Source organism: Carettochelys insculpta, chromosome 17, assembly GCF_033958435.1.
Source record: "Carettochelys insculpta isolate YL-2023 chromosome 17, ASM3395843v1, whole genome shotgun sequence".
In the NCBI taxonomy this organism is placed as follows: Eukaryota; Metazoa; Chordata; order Testudines; family Carettochelyidae; genus Carettochelys; species Carettochelys insculpta.
Genome location: NC_134153.1, coordinates 15,086,528 through 15,110,275, shown reverse-complemented (window position 1 = coordinate 15,110,275; position 23,748 = coordinate 15,086,528). Strand labels below are relative to the sequence as shown.

The 23,748-nt window shown below is 43.3% G+C and overlaps 1 protein-coding gene across 2 annotated transcripts; it reads left to right on the top strand.

Annotated features, from left to right (window-relative positions):
* The first annotated feature begins 195 nt into the window (after positions 1–195).
* On the top strand, positions 196–22,785 carry CSTF1 (cleavage stimulation factor subunit 1). 2 transcript variants are annotated; one of them, XM_075011632.1, is made up of 7 exons: positions 196–862; positions 1,334–1,417; positions 5,973–6,168; positions 9,475–9,752; positions 10,406–10,603; positions 11,603–11,993; positions 21,113–22,785. In XM_075011632.1, the coding sequence occupies exons 1-7, from the start codon at positions 716–718 to the stop codon at positions 21,370–21,372; spliced, it is 1,554 nt and encodes a 517-aa protein (XP_074867733.1). In that variant the 5' UTR covers positions 196–715; the 3' UTR covers positions 21,373–22,785. The 2 variants fall into 2 exon arrangements, with proteins under 2 accessions (XP_074867733.1, XP_074867734.1); XM_075011633.1 differs by lacking the exon at positions 1,334–1,417 and having other exon boundaries at positions 197–862; positions 21,113–22,784.
* Positions 22,786–23,748: the final 963 nt, after the last annotated feature.

Here is a 23,748-nt window from a genome sequence, read left to right as displayed (position 1 = left end):
CGAAGTTAGCGCACAAACAGCGAACAGACGCGTCTGTCACGCACGTTGCGTTAAATGCCGGGTGGGGGTGGCGGGAAGTGGGCACGCCTGTACGCGAACCGTGCACGTGACGTAGAGACGAACTCGCTCGGCAACCCGAAGAGCGGTTCGGAACCAATCGGCGGGCGGTGCGGTTGAAGAGAGGCCAATCAGTTTCTCCCAGCCGGCCATTACGACCTAGCGCAGAGAGCGTGTGCGGATTGCCTGTGGGTGCGGACGGGAAGAGCTGTGTTAGGCGGTGCTTGCTCCGAGTGGAAGGGCGGCTGTTGCTTCACGAGCGGGGTGTAGGGACCTATCGTCGGTGACGTGGGATCGGCGACCGGGGTTCGCAAGCGCTAATAGGAGCGGGTCGCTGGGTAGCGCATCGCACCAGTGCTGACGTGCGGCCAGTGACAGGGCCTGAGGGCACCGTCGCGCCAGCGCGAAGGGGACGTGAGGCCCGCGACTCGCACTAGTGGGGCTCGGCCGCTCGAGGACGGACGTGAGGGAGCGTGGGGCCTGTTTGTTGTGCTTCGAACGGGGCGGTTCCTCGAGGGGGCATCGAGCCATTGTGTGATCGACCGGGCCTGGCCTGAGGACGACGTGAGGCGCCTGAAGGCGTGCGCTCCAAGCAGCTCTCGTGCTCGTGAGGAGAGGCGTGAACGCGATCTCGGTGTGTGGCGGTAACGCGTGATAGATGGCAGCGAGGCCCGGTGTGAGGAGGCTGTCCGGCCGTCGGGTGCCCTCGCTCTGTGAAAGACGTCTGCTTCCGCGGGGCCTGTGTAACGTGCTCCCTCCCCCTCCTGAACCACGGCCGCTGCGGCTGCCTTTTCTGGAGGCTGAGGTGAGTTGGGCCGCCTCGAGAGGGAGTGGGGGAGGGAATCTGTTATCTCGGGATAGGTCCTCGGTGCTGCCGTGGCTCCCTGAAGAACCTGCTGAGAATCCCACCCTGCTATCTACTCCGAGGCCTACTCATCCAGCAGTAACTCTGGCCATTGGCTTTCGGGAGGGCTATATTTGTGGGTGACCCATTGGCGATGTCAAGCAGTGTTCTTAGGCTTTTCAGCCAGACCCACTAGAATCTTGCAGTCCTAATGTCCTGTGATCCCACTGCACTCGCTTCAAAATAGGAATTGAACTCAGGAGTTCAGAATTTCATAGATCCTATTACTCAATCCCTCATCTTTCCTGGCCTTTTTGTAATGTTTGACCATGTCTGTACCTCCTTTTATTATTGCTCAGAATACCATGCTCAACCCATTAAATTCTATTTCTGCTAGACCTGGAAATAAATTATTTGTGCTTTTTTGACTAGACTTCTGCTGTTACTAGAACTTCCTCTGGTTCCAGACCAGGCTCCTGGCTCCACCCTATTGTCCTCTTTCATTCCTCACAAAAGGTAGACTTTGCTAGGGGTACGTACATGCTCACACTTCTGTAGTGTGCCTGGGTAGTGGACCTTTGTGGATACCAGTTGTTGACATCTATGTTGCATTGTAACAATTCACAATCTCTAAATTTGCCATTCCCTTTTCCAAAGTGACATACTCACGGTAATGTGCTTCCTCTAATTCTTCCTGATGAGAGTGCTCCCCTCTGTCATGCTATGTCACTCGAACCACTTTCTTTACAAGTCATCATGTCCCTAGAATTGCTTACTTTACACATCAGCATTCTTACAAACATAATTATTTGTGTTGTTTTGGCTTTAGCTAAGTGTACATTCTAATTGAACTCTTGTATTCCTTGTATTTTAACTGAATAATTGCAAGAAACCACAGTATTTCTCTTAAATTATACAGTATACAACATTTTATAAACATCATAGTTAAAATTGCACAAAGTTTGTGTCGTCGTTCTGTTTACTGCACGGGATGTTTTTACTAGTTCCTTATCAAAGGCAGGGAGCATGTGCCCACCTCTTGCAGGAGTTAGACTGTGATTTGAAAATATAAATGAAAAATTACACTAATTGTACCAAATATAATTTAAATTATCTCAAAATTGTAAGGTACATCTTGAGTTTCTGCTGTGATCTTTAACTTCTGAACTACATATTTTGATGCCTATGACTACCTGCTGCAGTTTATGCATTGATTGGTGTAGAATTTCTACCACAGTCCTAATCCTTATCCAGATTATTCCATCTGATCAGCATGCAGCTGTCTAGATTCTGGGCTATCACATCTGTTCTTGTGTCTGTTTCTTGTATGATTTTGTTCCTCACCATTATGTCGTCTTTGTTTTCTTGTGTGTAACAAGGTTGCAACATCAGACTCTTGTGCTCTCTGCTAAATCAGTATAATTTAATCAAATATTAATCTATTTCTGCCATTTTTACTTCAAGAACTTCACTGATTTGCAAATATTTCTCTTAGGGGACATATTTGGTTCCTTAATCTATTTGTCTTCAATTAATGCTTGTAGATCCAATTATAGCCTACTGTATTTCAGTGCGGCTTTTTTGGGGGGTTGGGGACAGCTTTTTTATTTTTTTTCTACTAATTAAGCACAATTATTCAGAATTCACACAGAATACCCAAATTCTTTCATTAGACCAACCCACCTTATGACATGTTCTAATAAAGATACTGAAATAAAGGGTATCATATCAGAGTTATCTGTTTACCTTCTCATATAGTCTGACTTTACTAGGAATATGTAACAAAAATCTAGAGGCCCACAAGCCCATTTAGAAAAGAGTGCATCTCCCAATCAACTTAATTTTTCCATTAAGAACATTTTTTATCTTGTACATGGGATTTTTCTTATAGTTCCTTGATAGTAGTGTCTTTATGTTCCCAATATGTTTCTAGAAGATAATTTTTAAAATGAAAAACTCACCATAAATAACAAGTAATCAAAATTTGACAGTAAATAGTTTTGGGATGAGTGTCCCAGCAGTTGTGCCCATCCGGTAAGGACTTGTTTTTGCTTCTGTTTTCCAGAAGTTACATTTTAGATTCTCCAGTTTCTCAGTGAATGCAGAATCTAAACTTTAAAATCCCTCTCAATATTCAGTAATGGTTTGCTTCTGTATTTAATGAATGTTTGAAATCTCCACTCATGCACACATACGATTTCATATTAAGGTATGCATAATACCTGCCAGAGACTTGTGCTACATTTTGCTGTGTACTGTGCCACTGTTAATCCCTTCATACTCGTGCTAAATGTTAGTGTTTTGGGACCCTCCTCCCTACCCTACACAAACTAACTTCTTCCGGATCCTGGCTCACATGAGGGGGGCACATATAGGGGATGGGGGCTGACCATCAAAGTTGGGCAGGGCTTTCCAAGATCCAGATACAGGCAGATAGGCGAGCACACACCGCTGGTGGGACCAAATCCTTGCAGATTCCAGCTCACTGGAAGGTGGGGGTAGGGTGATGGGCTCAGACCCCCTGGAAGGCAGGTCCCCACAGATTGCATCTGGAGTGGGGAGATCCACCCCTTTCCAAAGCGGCTTGCAGTCCTCTAGATTTTTGTATGTACATGGGAAAGGAGAGGTGTCTCAGTCATCTTATTCTTTCAGCCCCTTCCAAATATTCTTCTGTACTCAGATTACATTTCTGTAAAAACAAAACTCCCTTTGACACAGGCAGATTGGAGCAAGATGTGTGATGTAGAGGTAGTTTCCAGCCAGCCTCCCTATGGTTATGTCTACACTAGAGAGTTTTGTAGCCAACACTGGGGTTTTTGTCAACGAAACTCTGAGCGTCTACACACACAATTCCTTTTGTTGACAAATTGTAGACAAAAAAGCTGTGTAATGCTCCGGGGGCCCTTTTGACTACAGAGCAGATCAAAAGATCAGTCTGCTTCTATGTGTAGATGTGATCTGTTGACAGTTTTCTCAGAACATTTCTTCCAACAGCAACTTCTGTAGGCTGATTACATCCATACTAGAAGTATCTATCTGTAAAGCCACAGTATATTCCATATAGCATGCCATCAGGTTTTGGCTGCTAATGTTGTTTGATTTCCTGCAAAAAAAAATAGTGGTTATCATGCACTTTGAGGTAGCTCTCAAGCATTTGAGAGTCCGAATTGATTATTTCTGTGATCAAACATTCATTACAAAGACACAATATTAAGAAAAGTGGGGTGAAAGGAGAAACACTGGCTGTAACTTGTGAAACCCCTTTTTCAAATGGCCCTAAATTTGAGTAAATGACTTTTCATGCCAATCTAGGGTATCAATCACCATTAATCTAATTTAATCAAAAAGAATAAATTTGTGCCAAAAATGAAATCTGAAAGCTGCAAAATTGATTAAACATATGAAATTCTGTCCTGGAAACATGAGGCATGATAGTTAAAATCTCTATCAACTATATTTTTCAGTTGTGTGCTGTGAAAATATGAATTAAATGATGCAAAGGCATCAGTCTGCACAATGGTAATGAATATAAATGAAGTGTAATAAAAATCACATTTTATAAAATAAATGAGAGAAAACAGCATTAGCAGTGGATTACAGAGAAGGGAATCTAATTCAGGGAGCTGGGACAACAGATCAGATAAATTATTGGACTTCTCTGAAGCTTTATGTAGATGTAAGCAACAGGTAATTCTTTAAAAAACAAAGTCATCTATGGAAATGCTAATTTTTAGAGAGAAAAATCAGTTTAGCTGCTCGATGCATCATTTAAAATAGGGAAGAGGTGCCTTACCCAGCCATTGATATACTGTCCCTTTAAGAACATAACCCTGGTTAGCGAACACACGGGTATACAGTACTGCTTACCGAAGGGTAAACAATAGCTTCCCTCCCACGCACACCCTATCTTTGCACACACCCCCTTCCCCTAGCAGCTCCCAAACTTTATTTCTAGCTCTCTGTGTGCCTGGTCCAGGATCCCCTTGCCTCCACCACTGTTGTTTAGCTGGGGCCTTTAGTCACTATGCCTGATTTTTGCTCCGCTTCTTCGCCTGCCCCTGCTAGCTGTGTGATTGCATGGGACGTGAAGTGTGATTTTTGAAGTGCAGCTTCCACCACCCGCCCGCTTGTCGCTTGCAACGCAAGTGCGGGAACAACTGAGACCACGTCGTATAATCCTGGAAGGGGCAGCAGGCCACCTTCCGCTGCAGTGTTCGTGAGCATGCTTGCTTCCCGGGAGCATGCTCAGTAGCGCAAAGCCGCACATTGAACTGGGGAGTGATTGGGATACAGTTAGCTGCCGCCGCCTCCAGTATCTACCGATGTTCTCAGGGCTCCAGTTGCCATTTTAGGGGGAGAGCAAGGGAGGCAGAATGACGGGCTGGTAGGTACCGGGGCTATGTGAACAACTTTCCTGCATGCCCTGCTGTGCTGAGCAGTTTGCAGTTCTGCTCGCTTGCCAAAGGCTGCTTCCTCCAGCCCGTCTTCCCAAGGATCTGCTAGGCAGTGCACTCCTTCCAGACAGTTTCTGCTCTGCCCCCTTAGTTTGCTTTCACTTCTCCCCGTTTATAACAATCAGTTGTTTTTGGGGGGGGCTGGAAATGGGCGGGTTGGAGGAAGGATGGCATGCTGAGAAGACCCTAGTTTAGGGGGTTGCGGGTGGTAGCATCTTTGAAAACCACACATTTGTTTTGCCCCTTGGATTCCCTTCACAACTGTGTGCATCTCCCCACACCTCCTTATTTGAATTAAAGAAAGATAACTGTTAGACAAACATTGCTTCTCTCAGTTTTGCAGAACTCCTTAATCATAGACTGAGTGCTTTGGTAACTGGTGGTTGCTGCTATCTGCAACAGCTTTCTATTATTTCTTTTCATTTTTGTGGTCTTATTTTGGATCTTACCTGAAAAAAACTATTTCCTTTATGTATATGATACCTGCTAATATGTATCTCTCTCATTACTTTTAGAACTGAAAGGTTTTGGGATATGTTTTATATGAAAGATTATACCTGTGCAATTAAACTGTTTTGTAAGTGTGTTTGTGTTTGTTTTTTTTCTCCTTGTTTCAGGCACCCACAAGGCATTCCTTGCTCACAATGTATAGAACAAAAGTAAGCTTGAAAGATCGACAACAACTTTACAAACTGATTATTAGTCAGTTGCTGTATGATGGATATATAAACATTGCCAATGGCCTAATAAATGAGATAAAACCACAATCAGTCTGCGCACCCTCTGAACAACTGCTGCATCTCATTAAACTAGGTAAACTGTAATGCAGGCTTAATGTACATAAAATAGGAATTGCAGACTTCTTGATGAAGTCCAGGTGTGTAGGCCCTGGCTCAGTATTTGATGACCTCTAGAGAGAGGTTCCCTTCCAGCGCTGCATCTCTCAATCTGTAGTGGAGTTGATACAGTCTAAAATTAGATGTTTTCATTCACTTATGTAATGATAATGCTCAGTTTTTGCTGTACTGTTGTCATATTTATGCATAGAAAACAAAATACAAATGTTTCAGAAAATCTTCTTAGGATGTTTGTTCGGACTCTTTCCAATGATAATAGTGCTTATGCGTGCTCTTGACAGTTCTCTAAAAATCCACTAAATTAAGGGCTATCAGATCTCTCAGAAATCAAATAATGCATTGATAAGTATAATAGAAATTAATTGATCTGTGCAGTTACACATCATAAATAGCAGATCTACTCAAAAACAGTTTCCTCACAGAGAGAGGAGAAATGGTGAGCCTTGCATTGTGTCCTGAAGGTGAATAAATGTGGACTGTTAGGTATCTGGAAATGTTTCAGAATTCCAGGCCCCTAACAGAGAATGCTTTGCCAGACATTCCTCTGCTGTGAGGTTCCAGCTTAGCTGCCACATATCCAGGGACTGTTTCATGTTAGGGGAAAGGAGACAGGTAGGTCCCATGTCATTCATGGTATATTGTTACAAGCATGTTACTCCCACTGGTATTGTCAGATCAGAATTCAGTTTTGTTATTGTCTCATAAATGTCGGGATGCTGGTGGAAGTCCCAGTGTCTCTTTTTTAAGCGGGTAACCTGTCCTTCACAACTGCATGTGCACCTGCCCACACCCTGTTTACTTGAATTAAGGAAGGGTGACTGTTAGGAGACAAACATTGCTTCTCATTTTGGTAGAAGTCATTAATCATAGCCTGAGAGCTCTGGTAACTGGTGGTTGCTGTTATCTGCAACAGCTTTCTATTATTTCTTCTTATTTTTTGGTCTTGTGTTGGATCTGACCTGAAAATCTTTTTCTCTTATGTATACAATACCTATGTTCTTGAGAATGGAACTTAATAGGAAACCTGTGTTAAAAGTTGTTTACTTTCTAATTGGGTGTAATTGAGGCAGTCTTGTCTAGCGGATAGGATGCTGGACTAGCATTCAGAAGACACGGGTTTTATTCTCTGTTTTGTGACCTCAAGCAAGTCACTTCACTTCTCTGTACCTCTGTGTTTCTTCCATCCTTGTTTCTCTGATATTTATGTGATGAGGTTGTTGGGGTACTATGACACACTTTCTTAATGTGTGCAGTGCCAAGGGGCCTCACTCTTGGTTGGGGCATGTATATGCTGCTGACAGACACTTACTGGCAATGTTGATGGCTGCTACGCAATTTTAGGTACGTCAGTTGCATACCTAAAATTCAGTTTTGCAGCCATCGACTTTGGTCCCTGTCTTCACTGCAGAATGTCGACGGGAGCACTGCTCCACCTTAGTTCTTGCAGCTTGCAAGGAGTTCCAGAGTTGACATTGACCCCGGAACACACTGTTTTGCTCATGCATGAAACAGTGACCTGGAAGATCGATCTTCCATGTTCCATCTTCCACAGCCAGTGTAGACCTAGCCAAATATTGTGTAAAGTATTGTGAGTTAGGCAGAAGAATACTAAGAGAAGAAAGTGAGAGCTGCTAAAAACAGAAAGTCTTCTGTCCCATTGTGACAGCTTAACTTCAAAGTAGTCTTAGGTCTGTCATATTGGGTTTGTGTGTGTGTGTTTCCTTCTGTGTTAGTGTTGGAAACACTGTTGTTACAGTGACAAAGAATAAAAGGTATGTTGCTTTTTGAAAATACCTGTAATTTTTCCATGGAGCAGAAATAATTTTATACTGGGGAGAATTTGTGTATTAGCAAAAGCTGTGCTGCAAAATTAACTGTTAAATGTGTAGAATTATTGAGAGACTATTTAAGTTGCTGTAAGCTTTAACAGTCCTTAGAGAGGCAGGAAGTCACAACTAAAGATCATACTGCCTTATTTTGTGTGGTGTCTTGATTTGAATCTCAGCATTTCAACTAGTTTTTGTTTGGCTCAGATGAAACTAGTGACAGAGTAACTACAAAGATCTCTGAAATGCATCCTTTAACTTTACATTTGTTTTAGTATTAAGACAATTGATGTCATAGTATAGTCATCTTTCATTATCTCTTTTGAAAAGTTGCTTGAATAATGTAATGGGGTGCATAGCAAATTGAAATAGTGTTTCAGACTGCTCTGAGAGGATAAGTATAGTAAGGTTTAGATCCGCAAACTAGAAAAATTAGAACCCCTAATTTACAACTGAAAACAGCAAACGTTTTCAAAGCCATATCACCTAGCCATACTCTGAACAGTAACTTAAACCAGATACTTCATAGATGACATAAATTGGGCACATATACAGTAAATCCTTGAAGTATGATTTTTGATTTGCGCTTAACTCGCATTAATGTGAATTAAGTGCAGATCAAAACTGCCCCCCTCCAGTCCCCCAGCTGAGGAGCCTGGGTGGGGACACAGCTGCTCACGGCGCCGTTTCTCACTCCACCACAAACAACTGTGTGCCCCTGAGCTGGGAAAAAGCTGTGGGCCGCATCCCCCACCCACACCCACACACACCCACACACTTCCCCCAGTGGAGGGCAGCTGGAGCTGGTAGGTGTGCCACTTCCAGCCAGGGGAATTCTGGGGATCTCCCCAACACCCCTCCCCCCAACACACACCCATTTACGCAAAATTTAATTCATTCAGAGGTTGCCCAGGACACAACCACCACGTAAATTGAGGGATTACTATATCCCTGATAAGAGAAGTGTTAATGATATGGTTAAAGATTTTTGTGCCCTGTTTAATCTGCAACTTCCAGATGAATTGAGTCCTCATTTTACCTTTAGAGATGTAACCTTGAAGAGAAAAAAGTTGTTAAATGTGAGGTATACATGTATGGAGGAATAGTGGTTCTTATTTTTCCTCATTTGAATTATCGTAATGCCTAGAGCTCTCCTCGTGAAGCAGGACCTTCCTTGTTAGTGGCACTGCTTCACTGTGGTGGGTGATGGTGGTGGCCGTAATCTACCGAGTGTACTTGATAGACCTGCACAGTAAAAGTTCTGTAAATGTCTGTCCATTGAAAAAAAATGTTTTTTTATGCAGGTGCTACTGTTTCTTGTGAAAGCTGGCTGTAGATATAATCGTAGCTATTCTAAGCAGTTACCCATATGTTTAAGAAGACTTAGTCAACCTGTTTTTTGGAGAAAGTAATATATTTAACCTCTTCTCCTTCAGGAATGGAGAACGATGACAGCGCAGTTCAGTATGCAATTGGACGCTCCGATACAGTAGCTCCAGGAACAGGGATTGACTTAGAATTTGATGCAGATGTCCAGACTATGTCACCTGAGGCTTCTGAATATGAGACCTGTTACGTCACATCTCATAAAGGCCCATGTCGTGTAGCTACCTATAGCAGAGATGGGCAGTTAATAGCTACAGGATCTGCTGATGCTTCAATAAAAATCCTTGATACGGAGAGAATGTTGGCAAAAAGTGCTATGCCCATCGAGGTAAAGCATCCCATGAATCACGATGATCAGTCCTTGAATGATACATTCATTTGATAACTTATGTTCTGCCTACGATAGCATACTTTAGCAAAAGTATCTTTGCTGTTGTCTAGAATACGCACACACTAGTGGCAATGCATAGCCTTAAGAATGTTGCTGTGAACAAGATAAGTGCCATATTTGTTTTAATTATAAGAGTGATTTTTATTCAGAAAGGGTAGCATTGTGAATTAGAGCAGGCAACTAACACTTGAGAACTCCACTGCCTTCTTTTTTTTTTTCTTCTTGCCTATTGACTTCCTTGTGATTTTGGAAAAATGGATAACTTCTGTTAGCTTCTGTTTGCTTTTCTGTAAAAGAAATGCATACTTGTCATAGGGATGTTATTGACCAGTATTTCCAAATAACTTTGCAATAATCATTACCATTCTAAGTATCTATGTAATTTTTTGTTGAAAAATGTAGTTCATTCTTGGAATATGAGGGAGTTATTGGTGCAGGTTTAAAACTCTCTTTTTCTCCCAGGTGATCCCATGTGTTTGCTTGGGTTTATATTTTAAATGCCCAGAGTAATACATTGAGGTGATGGCTTATGGCTCATTCATTGCGAGAAGGAGATGCTCTCTAATGGCTTGTTTCAATATTTTCTGTAGGTAATGATGAATGAGACAGCACAGCAGAATATGGAAAATCATCCTGTTATTCGGACTTTATATGATCATGTAGATGAGGTTACATGTTTAGCTTTCCATCCAACAGAACAGATCCTGGCATCCGGTTCAAGGGATTATACACTTAAATTGTTTGACTATTCAAAGCCTTCTGCCAAGAGAGCTTTCAAGTATATCCAGGTTAGAGGCTATGTATAATCTTTTTAAAAATATATATAAAAGGGCCCTTGAGGTCCACAAGTACCATGGTTGTAGTTAGCTAACTTGATTCTGTGTGCAGAAATGGCCAGAGTATGCAACTGTCCAGTTTGCAGATAGTTTTGCAATAATTAAGCATACAAATTAGGTACATAAAATGTGTACCTGTGATCTTTTTAAATCTAATGTACGCTCTACTCCCTATAGCTATGTCTACACTAGAGAGTTTTGTCAACAAAAACGGGTTTTTGTCGACAAAACTCAGAGCATCTAAACACAAAATGCGTTTTGTCGTCAGTCTGGCAACAAAACATTGCACTTCTGCCAACGGCATTCTGCCTCTCCACCGTGAGGAATAACTTCTTTAAAGCTGTGTAGATGCTCCAGGGGCCCTCAGTGAACAGACATGGCCTCCAGTTCACAGGGCAGCTCTGTTCGCTGAGATTCCAGTTGGCTGTTCTGTTAAGAGAGCAGACGCGCAATCTAGCTGCTCTCTGTCGACAGAACAGATTGCTCTTTCAATCTGCTTTTGTGTGTAAACGCAGTTTGTTGACAGAAGTTTTGTCGGCTCCAACAGAGACTTCTGTTGATAAATTGCTGTAGTGTAAACGTAGTCTATATGTTTCACCAGGAAAACCTGAAACTGTAAGGGAGAGTACTGGCATTTCTTATATGAACAACATTGAAGTCTTCTGAATTTCTTTTTTGCTAAGGTGGGGAAAATTCCTCATCTTTCCTCCACTCCGTGAAGGGGCTTTAAGAATTGACACGGGATTTAGAGTATAATCCTGATCCATTTAAATGTGTTGCTGCCATATACTAGAGAGAGAGGTCTGTTCTCCAACTTGTATCTGTCCCTAAACATTGTAACAAAGAAGAGTTGAACTTATTTAATATGAAAATATCATAGAACTTCAGGCTTGTAAATCTACCAGAATTTTCTCTCTGCATATAGGTGATTAAATATTTCTTATCACACAGGAAGCAGAAATGTTACGCTCCATCTCTTTTCATCCTTCTGGAGACTTCATACTTGTTGGTACCCAGCACCCTACTTTACGACTTTATGATGTCAATACATTCCAGTGTTTTGTGTCTTGCAATCCTCAAGATCAACACACGGATGCTATATGTTCAGTAAATTATAATGCAAGTGCTAACATGTATGTGACTGGAAGCAAGGATGGTTGCATCAAATTATGGGATGGTGTTTCAAATCGGTGCATCACTACTTTTGAGAAAGCACATGATGGGGCTGAAGTCTGTTCTGCCATCTTTTCCAAAAATTCAAAGTACATCTTGTCAAGTGGAAAAGACTCTGTTGCTAAACTATGGGAAATATCCACAGGTCGAACATTGGTCAAATATACAGGTATGTGGCAGATGGTTTACCAATCAAAAATTGTTCACGATACTCAGCTGTTGATGGGAATGAATATTTGATGCAGTACAGAATTTATAAGTGCTTACCCCAGTGATTGAATACACTCAGTTAAATATAGGAAAGATCTCACAAGTAAAGGCCTTTGCAGATACACAAATGTGGATCTGCATCTGCCAGGCTCAGCTCATCATCTGATCCACTAGCTAGATTTTATTTGCATCTGCACAGCAAGCCATCTGGAGCGGAGTGGGGAGGGGGCTCACATAAGTAGGGTGAGGCAGCTGGCTGCTTGCAAGACCCTGAGAGCAGCGGCAAGGGAGCAAAGAGCAAGACGGGGACAGGGTAAGTGTTTCGAGAGGGGGTAGGAGGAAGAGAGTAGATTTGCGTCATTTGCTGCTTCTGTCATATCTCAGAGGGGTACAGTGGTGGGGCTCTGTCCACTTGAGTGCCCAGGGTGGAAAAGGGGAGCTGCTGCCCAGGAACTGGCTGGTGCCCAGGCTGCTGCTGCTTCTGCATCAACCCCAGCCCCACAGACCTGGGATGTCTCCTCTTCACCTGGAAATCAGCCATCTCCCCCACAAATGTTTCCAGATGCACTAGCTGGCAGCACAGAATAGCGTCTATCCCTAGGCCAGGCCTCTTTCAGGTCAGTACTCACTGGGCAAGGCTGGCACTCAGCCCCTCATGCAGGGAGATTAGGAAACTTATTGCACCTGCTCCCCACCAGCACTGCAGGGGCCTGCCCTGATGCCCTTTCTCTTCCTCTGCCTGGTGGCTGAGCAGAGTGGGGCGTGGGGAAAGGAGGAGGAGAGCCATGTGCCAGTGTCAGTTCCTCTGTCCACAAAAATTATCTGCAGATATGGAGGGCTCTGCTCATAAGCTCACAGTAGCCTTGTGGTGTTGAACAGTAACTTCTGAAGTTAATTAGAAGTTTCTTCTCTGTAGATGAAATGTTTAGGATTCTCCAGGATTTTTCTTTGTGTTCTTGGTCACAGCTAAGTCATCTTCTGTCTGAGTTTCTTTTGGTGTTGGTCAGTGTCTTACACTAATCTAATCCAAGTAGATTTGGATAGCTTTTCGTCATTACTTAATTTATTCAGATGTTATATTACTATTCTGCTATTTGGTTTGCTGGCTGTTAGTTGCCTGGTTAGGGAAAGCATCATCAAAAACAACTCTCTTGTGTTACTCAAAGTAAAACAAAAGTGGAAAGTTCAAGGCATCTTTTTGGCAAAGAATTGGTGACCAACTCCTTTCAGCACTGGAAATTTTCTTGCTATGAAATAGATTCTGGAGACATTAGGGCAGTTTGATCTACCAAAATGAGAAACTGCAACTTTAATTCTATCTGCAAAAGCATAATGTAACTTAGGCCAGGCCAACACTAAAGGAGAAGGTCAAATTAAGATGCACCACTCCAACTATTTTAATTTATATAGCTGGAGTCGCTGTACCTTAATTTGAGCTTCAACACCATCTCCACTGTGGGAGAGCAACAGGAGCAAAACTACCATTAACTTCTGTTACTCCTTGCGAGGATCAGGATTACCAGTGCAGATGGGTGCCCTGTGAGTTTGATTTAGTGCATCCATAACAAATGTGCTAAATCAAACTCTGGAAGATCAGAGCAGCATTTTTCTTCTCGGTAGTGCTGACATATCCTTGTCGTGATCTTGTTACCTGATGTATAAACTGGTGATATTTTTAACCAGCAGGGTGCAGCATAGCCTCAATACACAACCGCAAATTGTTTGCAAAGTTCTCTTCTTGATAAAGAAATAAGTGAAACGTAATTTCCAGAATTAAGTCAAGTCTGTGCAGGCCATAATATAGCTGGAGTATCTTATTTTTATAGGAAAGTTAATTGTAAGCTTTTACTGTGGAAGTAATGGTTTAGCTAGATAATGGTTTATTACTTATTTGAGAGAGTGAGTCTGTCTGTTCAAGAACTCCTAAATGGTGAGAGCTAGGACCACCAAATTTGGTATACAGCTTTCTTTTATTATAACTTAAAGCGAATTCAGGGTTTGGTTGTGCAAGGAGAATGGGATGTGCCTAGAATGGGATTGCGTCTCATAAAACCATACAGAAAAGAGACAGAATCATCAGATTATGTGGGTTGGCTGGGGAGTGCCCCCTCCCACCGCCAATTCCTATGGGATTATGGATGGCCGTTCTCCTTTGTTGGGGAGTGAAGGGAAATGCACAGTATACTGCATTCCTTGCTCTGGCTGGGGAGTGCAGGGGCAGATGAAGTTGGACCTGTCCCATGTAGGGGGACATGCACGCCTTACCCCAGCTGTGCCTGCTGGAGCTGCAGTGGCAATGGACAGGCACTTCTCACCTGCCCTAAGCTGCTGCAGCTGCAGTGAGAAAGAGCTTGGATGGTTTTTCTCTCCTGGGGAAAGCCTACACACTGAACCCTCATCCCAAGCTTCACTGCAGAGCAATAACTTAAATGATGCATATGTATTTTTCATTTTGTCTCGCAGAAAACACAAATTGAGTTAAGGATCCAAGCAAAATCGAGTAAATCTTTTTTATGTGTGGATATTGATGATAACATGTACTTTCCTCTATTAGCTGTGTTTTCTAATTTTAACAGTTGCTACCCTGCTAAGTTTCTCCCCAAGGGTTCTAGGGGGGTGACTGTTCTTGGCCCAGAGTTTCCATTGTGCTCTAAATCTGTTTTGATTTGGTTAGCTAAGGCCATGTCTACACTACATGATAAAGTTGAATTTAAGGCAGTTAGTTAGATTTTACAGCATCACTGCCTTCACTGCAAATACCATTAGGTCGATTTTAGGGAGCGGTAAGGTCAATATTATAATACTTTGAGAAGCAACTCGGCATAGAGTCCAAAGTGTGAATTTAAGAAGGTCAAATTAATTGTGGAAACGCCATGTCTTTTAACCAACTTTATTAGCCTCTGGAGGTATCCCATATGTATCCCACAGTGCTCCACGATTGTCCACTCTGGCTGCTTCCACCTCTGCTGCTCTCCAGGTGCGCAGGAAGTTGGTAACAGGAAACCTGTGAATTTGAATTCATCACCAGCAAGCCTGGGAAATTTAAAGGGTGCCTGGAAGCCTGAATTTCTTTAGCCACTGCATTGGTAGCCATCTCTTGCTATCATAACTACTCTGGATTGTGATCTGAGTTTTCAGGGTCACAGGAGAGCTCCAGCATAGAACCATCAGGAGATGGTGGATCTCCTTGCTCTCTGGGGAGAGGAGTCAGTGGCGGGCAGACTTCAAGCGTCCAAACGAAAGGTGGACATTTTATGAAAAGATTTCATGGGAGATGATTGACAGAAGTTAGTGCTGGGACTTCCAGCAATGGAAAGTGAAAGAACTCCAGCAGCTGTATCACAAAGTCCAGGAAGCCAATGGGCAATCCAGGTCATCTCCAAGGTTGTGCCAGTATTAGGAATAGCTGCACGTGGTTTTGGGAGGGACCCTACCACATTGCCCACTCTTAATTGGAACTCATTTGGGGATGAGGCGAGAGGAGCTGAGCGTGGAGTCGGGGCAGGGGGAAGAAGCCAATTTGAGAGGAGGCTGGGGGCAATCAGCAGGAGCCCAAGGAAGCTGTTCCTGACAGCCCAGAGCTCTTCACCCTCTACTCCCATCCCCAAAACACCAAGGCACAGCTGTTCTTGTATTTTTTTCCCTAGAATGTTACAAGCAGGTTGCAGTTGGGTTTAGATATAAGTTTTCTATGGTTCTATGTCCCTCAGAACTGCATGTTAATATTTTTGGGGATGGAGCACTCATCCTTCTTGGACATCTCCAGGAAGGCTTCATACAGTTACTTGTTTATTTTTTGCATAAGGTTTTTGGGCCGACCTGATTTATTGTGGCTTCCACAACAGCACACCTTGCCATGCCAGGCAGCCAGATAGTGATCTCGTATCATGGCACCATGCAGCATTTGACAAATTTTCCAGGCTTGTGCTCATGCAGGATGAGCATTTTTTCTTTGGCGACCTAAAGAAGCGTGGGAATTTGGATTAGCATTATACGCAATGCTCCCTGCCCATTTAAATTTCCCTGGACTGCATTGCTGCACCGTGTGGCTGGTGGACATTCCGTCCCCGTCCTCCATGCAGCTGTCAGGCTCTCCTGGCCTTCTCCCCTCCCATCACACTGCTGGCTTGATCAGGAGACACCAAGAAATGTTTTTCCCCCACCATGCATCTGGAAAACTTTTTTCCCATGTGTCTTTGCACTTTACACAGATCCCTCCCTGCCCAGCCAGCCAGGCGGCTGGAATCAAACCCTTCCCCCTCGCCATGCGGCTGCCAGGCTCTGTGGACCATGTTCCTGCACACGGGTTGGCTTTCACTGCTTTAAATGGCCTTTCCCTGATAAGAGTTGCTCTGTGGACTGCCAAAAAATGTGTGTTCCCAGCGGTGCCACTAGAAGACTTTCCCCCCACATTTCTTTGCACTTTTACAAGGATCATTCCCCACCCAGCCTCCCATACAGCTGGAATCAAACCTTTCCACCTTGCCACACAGCTGTCATGCTCTGCAGACCTTGCTCCCAGACACGGGCTGGCTTTTTCTGCTTTGTGCCAGCCCCAACCCCTAGTTAAACAGACAGTAGCTTACCAGATCCACAATGAAATGGTCTGGATAAGCGATGGCTTGTGCAATGCGGAGTTTGATTCCTTGTCATCTTTAAGAAGCCAAAAGTGGCCTTGCAAAAAGAAAGTTTCACTGATTGTAAACACAAAGACCTGTTTATTCTGTGGATAAATGCTTTGTGTGAATTTTATCTGTTTTGATCTTCACTAGCCAGTAGGCATCCTCACCATGGGAGACAGGGTGAGGAAGCACAAAAGGTCCAAGCAGGATCTTATCCTGCAGCACCTACTGAAACAGCACTCTGCAGGTGCACAGGGACAAAGCACAGTGGCGGCGGACTGCCTTTGAGTTCAGGAGGGAGTGGTTGGCTTAGCTGAGAGAGGACGTGGCATAGCTCATCACAGCTGTGACAGACCAAACCGAGGTCCTGTGCTCCATGTTGGAGTTGCAGAGAGACTACCTATGCAACATTCAGTTTACAGGCACCTCTCCCTCCAGGAATCCAGGTTACCCACCCTGTCATGGTCCCCAAACTGCTGCTCCACTGCAAAAAGTTATTCCACCTCCCTTGACTTGATACCCCTTCCTTTCCCTGCCGCTTAACAGCCCCCCCACCCCCAAATAAATGTATTCTTTTTAAGACAACTAGGGTCTGATTTATTGGGTTCACATGTGGTGGGGTGCACAAATCATTGTGGGAATTCATGGCAGAGGGACCTAAGTTGGGGTGGAGAGGGCTGATAGCGCAGCCACCGGCTATTATGCCATTCATTTTTTGTATGGTTAGTGGGTGCTCTGAATTCTGGGAGAATGCTTTGCATTCTGGGATAGTGACTTCAAACACCCCAAAGCAACTGTGGCAGTTTTTCCCCCCACAACCCAGTGCTATAAACCCCCCAGAATTCAACAGGGGCTAAGGCACTGTGAGATAGGTACCTATGCTCAAGCAGTCAAACTCGGGTAAGGCAACAGAGACATGGTAAGTCGACCTTCTAGAACATTTGTGGGCAATTGACTTTGAGTTTATAAGATCATCATTACAAAACTTTTGATTTCCAAGTAGCTCTTTGATGCGGAAATCAGGAAAGTATAGTGTCCACTGTCAGTTTTCTTTTTTACCTTTGCCCCTCCACTCAAAAACAACCCCCACCCACTATAACAAAATACTGTAAGTGAAAGTTACTTGCACGTGTAAATGATCACACTGACATCTAAGCCAGAACACATGAATAATTTATAAAATTTTATTAGCAAAAGCATATATAGATTGCTTAGTGTCAGTGCGGATAGTTGTGACTTCTGCATGGGCACTTCTGCTTGGGTATGGCATCAGCTATGTAGAGAGATGTACCATAATGATTTTTTTCTCTATAATGCTTACACTTTCACTATCAGAATTTAATGCTGCGGGCATTGTTGGTTTTGAGTCAAGTAAAGAGTGGGTAAGTGGGATACAATATTGGACAGAGCACAAGTTCAGCATCCCTATTAAAATAGTCTCTTGTTTAGCATGGTGTGCAATTTCTAATCAGTTCAGCATACATAAATAGTTACATCCTTATTTCCAAGATCATCTCTTACTATTTAAGTCAGGATTTGAAATGGGGTCTCCTGAATTGTTACTGCTCAGGAAAATTTAAAAAAACATATAAAGGTGTGCCTTCATTTCACAGTTCTTCAGTGTGCTAGCTTCTGATGGTCCAGTATTACTTTTGGTAAATTTTGGTGTTTTATTGGTTCAGTTCTCAAATTAATCTGAGCTGTGTTCAGTATCTGGTACTAATCTTTCTATTACAATGACCAGCAGAGGGTGCTGCTTTATATGGAAAGTGCACAATTTGTAGGGACATTTTCCTTAGCATAATTGTCATTCTTTGGGGCTGGGACTATTGCTGCTTCCTTTTGTGGTAATGAGGATTTGGCGAATAGCCTTTCTGTAATGAGGGTGGAAGGAGAAATGTTAGAGCACAGTTTTCTGAAGACTCTTCTCAGGCTACATCTACACTATGAAATAAAATTAAATGTATTAAAATTGATTTTGTAACACTGGGTTTTAAAAATTCGAATTTGAGTATCCACACAAATTCCCCATAAAGTCGACTTATTATTGCCACACACAATTGACAGACATTAACTGTTGCAGCAGAGCAGTGTGGGAACCCATCCCACAGTGCCCTCAGTCCCATAGGAGTCTGGATATTTTCACTGGGGAAAAAAATGCCCCACAAGTGGTTGTGGGAATGTGATGTCATCCTCCCACATAGCATTGCCATGCTGTGGAAAACAAACGGCCATTTTTCCAGAAGGAAAAAAGGAAATGTAGGACATCAACAAAGATCGCCAGATTAACAGAAATCTCTCGCCTATGTAATTGAAACGTCAAAGATTTCGCAAAAAGCAGCAGGTGCCTGCAATGGGCTTAAACTGCACCACGGTGTGTCTTCTCAACTGGCCCTCCATTCATTTTTCTCTGTCTTAAGGGGACCAAAGATTGAGGAAAGAGAAGGATAGAAAAGATTAGGAAAAAGACTTCTGGCTTCCAATTTCACTACATAAAGTTGTCCAACGTGGGGATGGGGCTCCCCAAATTTCAACAAGCAGTGTTGCTTGGGTTGGGGGGCTGGCCCCCCTCATCGCCAGATGGGGGATATGTGGTGTGTGGCTGCAGAGCTAGTTGAAATGATCCCTTCAGCATTGCTCAGGCAGGGGAGGCAGCCCCCCATCACCTTAGGGGGACGTGGCAGTCTGTGGCTGCAGACCCAATTGACAAGGTCCCCCCTGCGGCAGGAAGACCTCAAAAATCTTAGCCACCAGAAGAAATGTCCCTCCGGCAGCAGCAAGTTCCCAAAAATCTTGGCTGTCTTTGGAGCCCTCACCATGCACAACCCAGTATATGGTGCTGCCTGGCAGCATGGTCCACACTGAACAGCAGACATGTCCGTTTATTGGGTCGGGGGCTAGACCTGTGATGTGGCTGAGCGCAGGGAAGACCCTGAATGCATAGCGCCTGTGGGGGAGCTGCGGGGGAGTGCTGCACAAATGTAAACTGCAAAAAAGAAGTTTCTCAGACTCATACAAGCACGTTCTCCCCACCCACCCCCCGACAGCTTCGCTGCCACGTGTTGTGTTGGGGCAGGGGCTGGCACCATTGCTTGGGGGGGAAAAAAATCCAAGTGCTCAGCTTGCAGAGGTAGAGACAGACCTGTGAACTCCATGTTACTGCGATTTTTAATGGGTAGATGCACTCACTGTGCTGATAGCAAAGAGAGAGAGAAATTTCTCAGTCTCATGCAAGCATGACCCTCCAGCCAGGGGCTTCCTGTTGCTGAAGTCAAATTCGTGGGCTTCCTGTTACCTAATTCCTGCACACCTGAGCCACGTCTACACGTGCACGCTACTTCAAAGTAGCGGCGCCAACTTCGAAATAGCGCCCATCACGGCTACACATGTTGGGCACTATTTCGAAGTTAACTTCGACGTTAGACGGCGAGACATCAAAGTCGCTAACCCCATGAGGGGATGGGAATAGCGCCCTACTTCGACATTCAACATCGAAGTAGGGAACGTGTAGATGATCCACGTCCCGCAACATCGAAATAGCGGGGTCCTCCATGGTGGCCATCAGCTGAGGGGTTGAGAAACGCTCTCTCTCCAGCCCCTGCGGGGCTCTATGGTCACCGTTGCAGCAGCCCTTAGCCCAGGGCTTCTGGCTGCTGCTGCTGCAGCTGGGGATCCATGCTGCAGGCACAGGGTCTGCAACTAGTTGTGTGCTCTGTGTATCTTGTGCTGTTTAGTGCAGGTGTGTCTGGGAGGGGCCCTTTAAGGGAGCGGCTTGCTGTTGAGTCCGCCCTGTGACCCTGTCTGCAGCTGTTCCTGGCACCCTTATTTTGATGTGTGCTACTTTTGGTGTGTAGACGTTCCCTCGCAGCGCCTATTTCGATGTGGTGCTGCCCAATGTCGACGTTGAACGTCAACGTTGCCAGCCCTGGAGGACGTGTAGACGCTATTCATCGAAACAGCTTATTTCGATGTAGCGTGCACATGTAGACGTAGCCCTGGAGAGCAGCAGAGATAGAAGCAGCCAAAGCACAGCACTGTGGGGTGTTGTGGGGTACATACAGGACACCTCTAGAGGCTGATAGTCTCTTAATTACATGGTGGTTTCTCACTATACTTAATTTGAACTTTTAAATTTGAGCTTGATGCTACCTCCAGCCACTTTTGACCATGTTATGAAATCAACCTTAGTGCTCCCTAAAATCAAGCTAATGGTATTTACAGTGAAGATAGTGACACTGTAAAATCAAGCTGTCTTAAATTTGACTTTTATCATGTAGTGTAGACATAACGTAAATGTTGATCAGTAAATGTAAAGCTGACCATTGTTGCTGGTCTTTAGCAAAAATACCTGCAGGAGAGACTCCTTGTTGTGCTTTGACAAATCTCTCTAAACTAGGCTACTGTAGAGATATGTTCTCCTTACCCTCTAATGAATATCATGTTCTGGGTGTTACAGGAGCTGGTTTGAGTGGACGACAAGTACACAGAACACAGGCGGTCTTTAACCATACAGAAGACTATGTACTACTACCTGATGAAAGGACCATAAGTCTCTGCTGTTGGGACTCAAGAACTGCAGAACGGCGAAATCTTCTCTCATTGGGACATAATAGCATTGTCCGCTGTATTGTTCATTCTCCTACTAATCCTGGTTTCATGACATGCAGTGATGACTACAGAGCTCGATTTTGGTACCGAAGGTCAACCACAGACTAAAGACAGTTTCATAAACCAGTGAGATCACCTAGATTCATTATGCCATTTTATTGTATTAAGTGTATTGTCCACAGATGCCTAAAAAGAGCCATGCTTTGTCTGTATTAAACTTAGTCAAACATGGTGGGGAAAAGATGAAATCACTGAGATTTAGTTTTCTCTCATTCACTGACCTTTCTGATGTGTGTTGCATTAATTTTGTAAGTAGTCTCAACCATTATTCTTGAATACATTTAATCCCTACTGCAGGGATAGTTTTCAACTTCCTCTGACGTGTCTAAATTTTCAAAATGTTAGTAATGTAAGTGACTGTGTGGAATTTCTCCATTACATCCATGCAAGCCTATTAAAAGTATTTTTTTTTTTTTTTTTTAAAGAAAGTGATTGCACCAAATTCTCATCAGAATTTGGCAAAGTATTTTTTAAAAAGCCTTATGATATCTTTTAGTTGTGATTCATGCGTTGTGCAGTGAAAGCTCTGTTTTTGTATCTTTTTTATTAATTTTTTTTAATTGTCCTAGTGGCACTGCAGCTCTGAGCCAGATTTTTGTGCCATAAGAATTTGAACATCCATTTTTAATGGTTTACATGAATTTAACAAATGATGTTTTAGTTCTGATATTAAAGCTCAGACTTTTGAAATCCTGTGGTCGCCTTTCATTTGAATTTCTCTTAGCAGCTGTAACCTTCAAGCAAATAGAGGCTTACAAGTTGACCTGAACCCATCAGGATACGACCACATGTGTTGGGTAGTGTTTAATTTGTATAACATGCATTGTCACACTTTGAAACAGGTAGGTGTCACTCGGGCAGGTTGGAGTGTGAATCTGTGCACAATGTTTCATGTGCACATCCCTACCGTGAAGTAACTTCATCCTGCTGATGAACAAATTAAGAATCATTAATACATTTTGCTCTTGTCCCATTACAAAGAGGACTGGATCAAAGCATATTAATGAGCTGTTAACACGGTACACATGGACAGCTAGTCCACACAGGATCCCAGCCTCCCAAAGTCCATATTGTCATCTGATTCAGTGTTTCTCAACCTTTTTCTATAAAGTAAGCCCCGCCCCCCCCCTTTTTTTTTTTTTTTGAAAAGTACCCCCAGTACCCATGATTTTCAGGCAAACTTTTTTTTTTTTTTCCTACCATTGCAACACATTTGTTTAAACAACTTAATTGTAACTGGTTGGAAGAAATTGCCTGTGGGAAATAAACTTGCCATAGTATTGATGATTGTGCAAAGAGGATAAATAAAAATAAATTGGATGAAAATAAAATAAGTCCAATTTTTTTATTCATACGTATGTTTTTTTGCAAACATCAGTGAATAGTGACAAATGAAATTACAAGAAAATATAATTAATGCAAAATTTGAGCTTGTTTAGATGAAAACAAATGTTCAAACCTAATTTTCAAACTGCAAAGGGCCACAATTAAATCAGTATTTCTGATATAGTTTCCTGTGTACTACTGTCGTCCAAATCTGCAGTTTTATTCTGTTTTCGTAAGGAATTGGTCATTTTAAACCCTTTCACTATACAGTTACCATTTCACCATACAATTACCCTTTCACGCTTTTACAATTATAAATGCTAAACTAAAATTGTACAAATAGCAATTTTATCACTCATTTCAGATAACAAGCATAAGATTCCAAAACCAGGCACCGCCAGCTCTCCACTTTAACCCAAGCGCTTGTCCCCCTCCTCCTCCAGAGCCAGGTAGCCCCATCCCTTCCTACCCCCACTTTAACCCAATCTCCCCTCCTTCATAGCCCCTCCCCCCACACCGTCTGTAACCCAATACCAGTGACTCTGCTACCATGTGCTTCTTCCTCCAAGCGCTAAGGAGGGACGTGTGCAGATCAGCACAGAGTGCTGCCACAGCTCCCAGTATTTTATTGCTCTAAGAGCTGCATACGGCTCCAATGCATGTACCTCACCCCCGACTGGCTCTCATGTACCTCTAAGGATACACATATGATACACTAAGAAATGATCTAACTCTACCAAGTCTAAAGATGACTGATCTGACTCCTGCCATCTAATTGTATAAGGTCTAGAAGCCAGTAAAGGGCCCATTCAGTACTTAAAGTCTGCTGATGTAGTGGGCAGAACCAATCAGGGACAGGAGAGTAAGATGAACTTTCTCTCTGTTCGGTACAAGTCTGTTTAGCAGCAATGTCTGCACAGTGCTACCCATTCCACTGGCATGTTTTTTTCTTTCAGTGGCATGTTTCCTTAGGGCCCTTGTTCATATCTTTCCCCAGGTTGAGGAGCATCCTGTCTAGTTCTAACAGGATTAATAGGTCTCCTCTATATACTATCTACCAGTGAAGACTGCCTCCTTACTCTTTCAGCTGAGGTGATG

Excerpts from the sequence above, each read along its gene's own strand:
- CSTF1 (XM_075011632.1), top strand. The coding sequence starts at position 716 with ATGGCAGCGAGGCCCGGTGTGAGGAGGCTGTCCGGCCGTCGGGTGCCC. Across the intron at positions 6,169-9,474 it reads GCTGCATCTCATTAAACTAG|GAATGGAGAACGATGACAGC; the intron begins GTAAACTGTAAT and ends CTTCTCCTTCAG. Across the intron at positions 10,604-11,602 it reads GAGCTTTCAAGTATATCCAG|GAAGCAGAAATGTTACGCTC; the intron begins GTTAGAGGCTAT and ends CTTATCACACAG.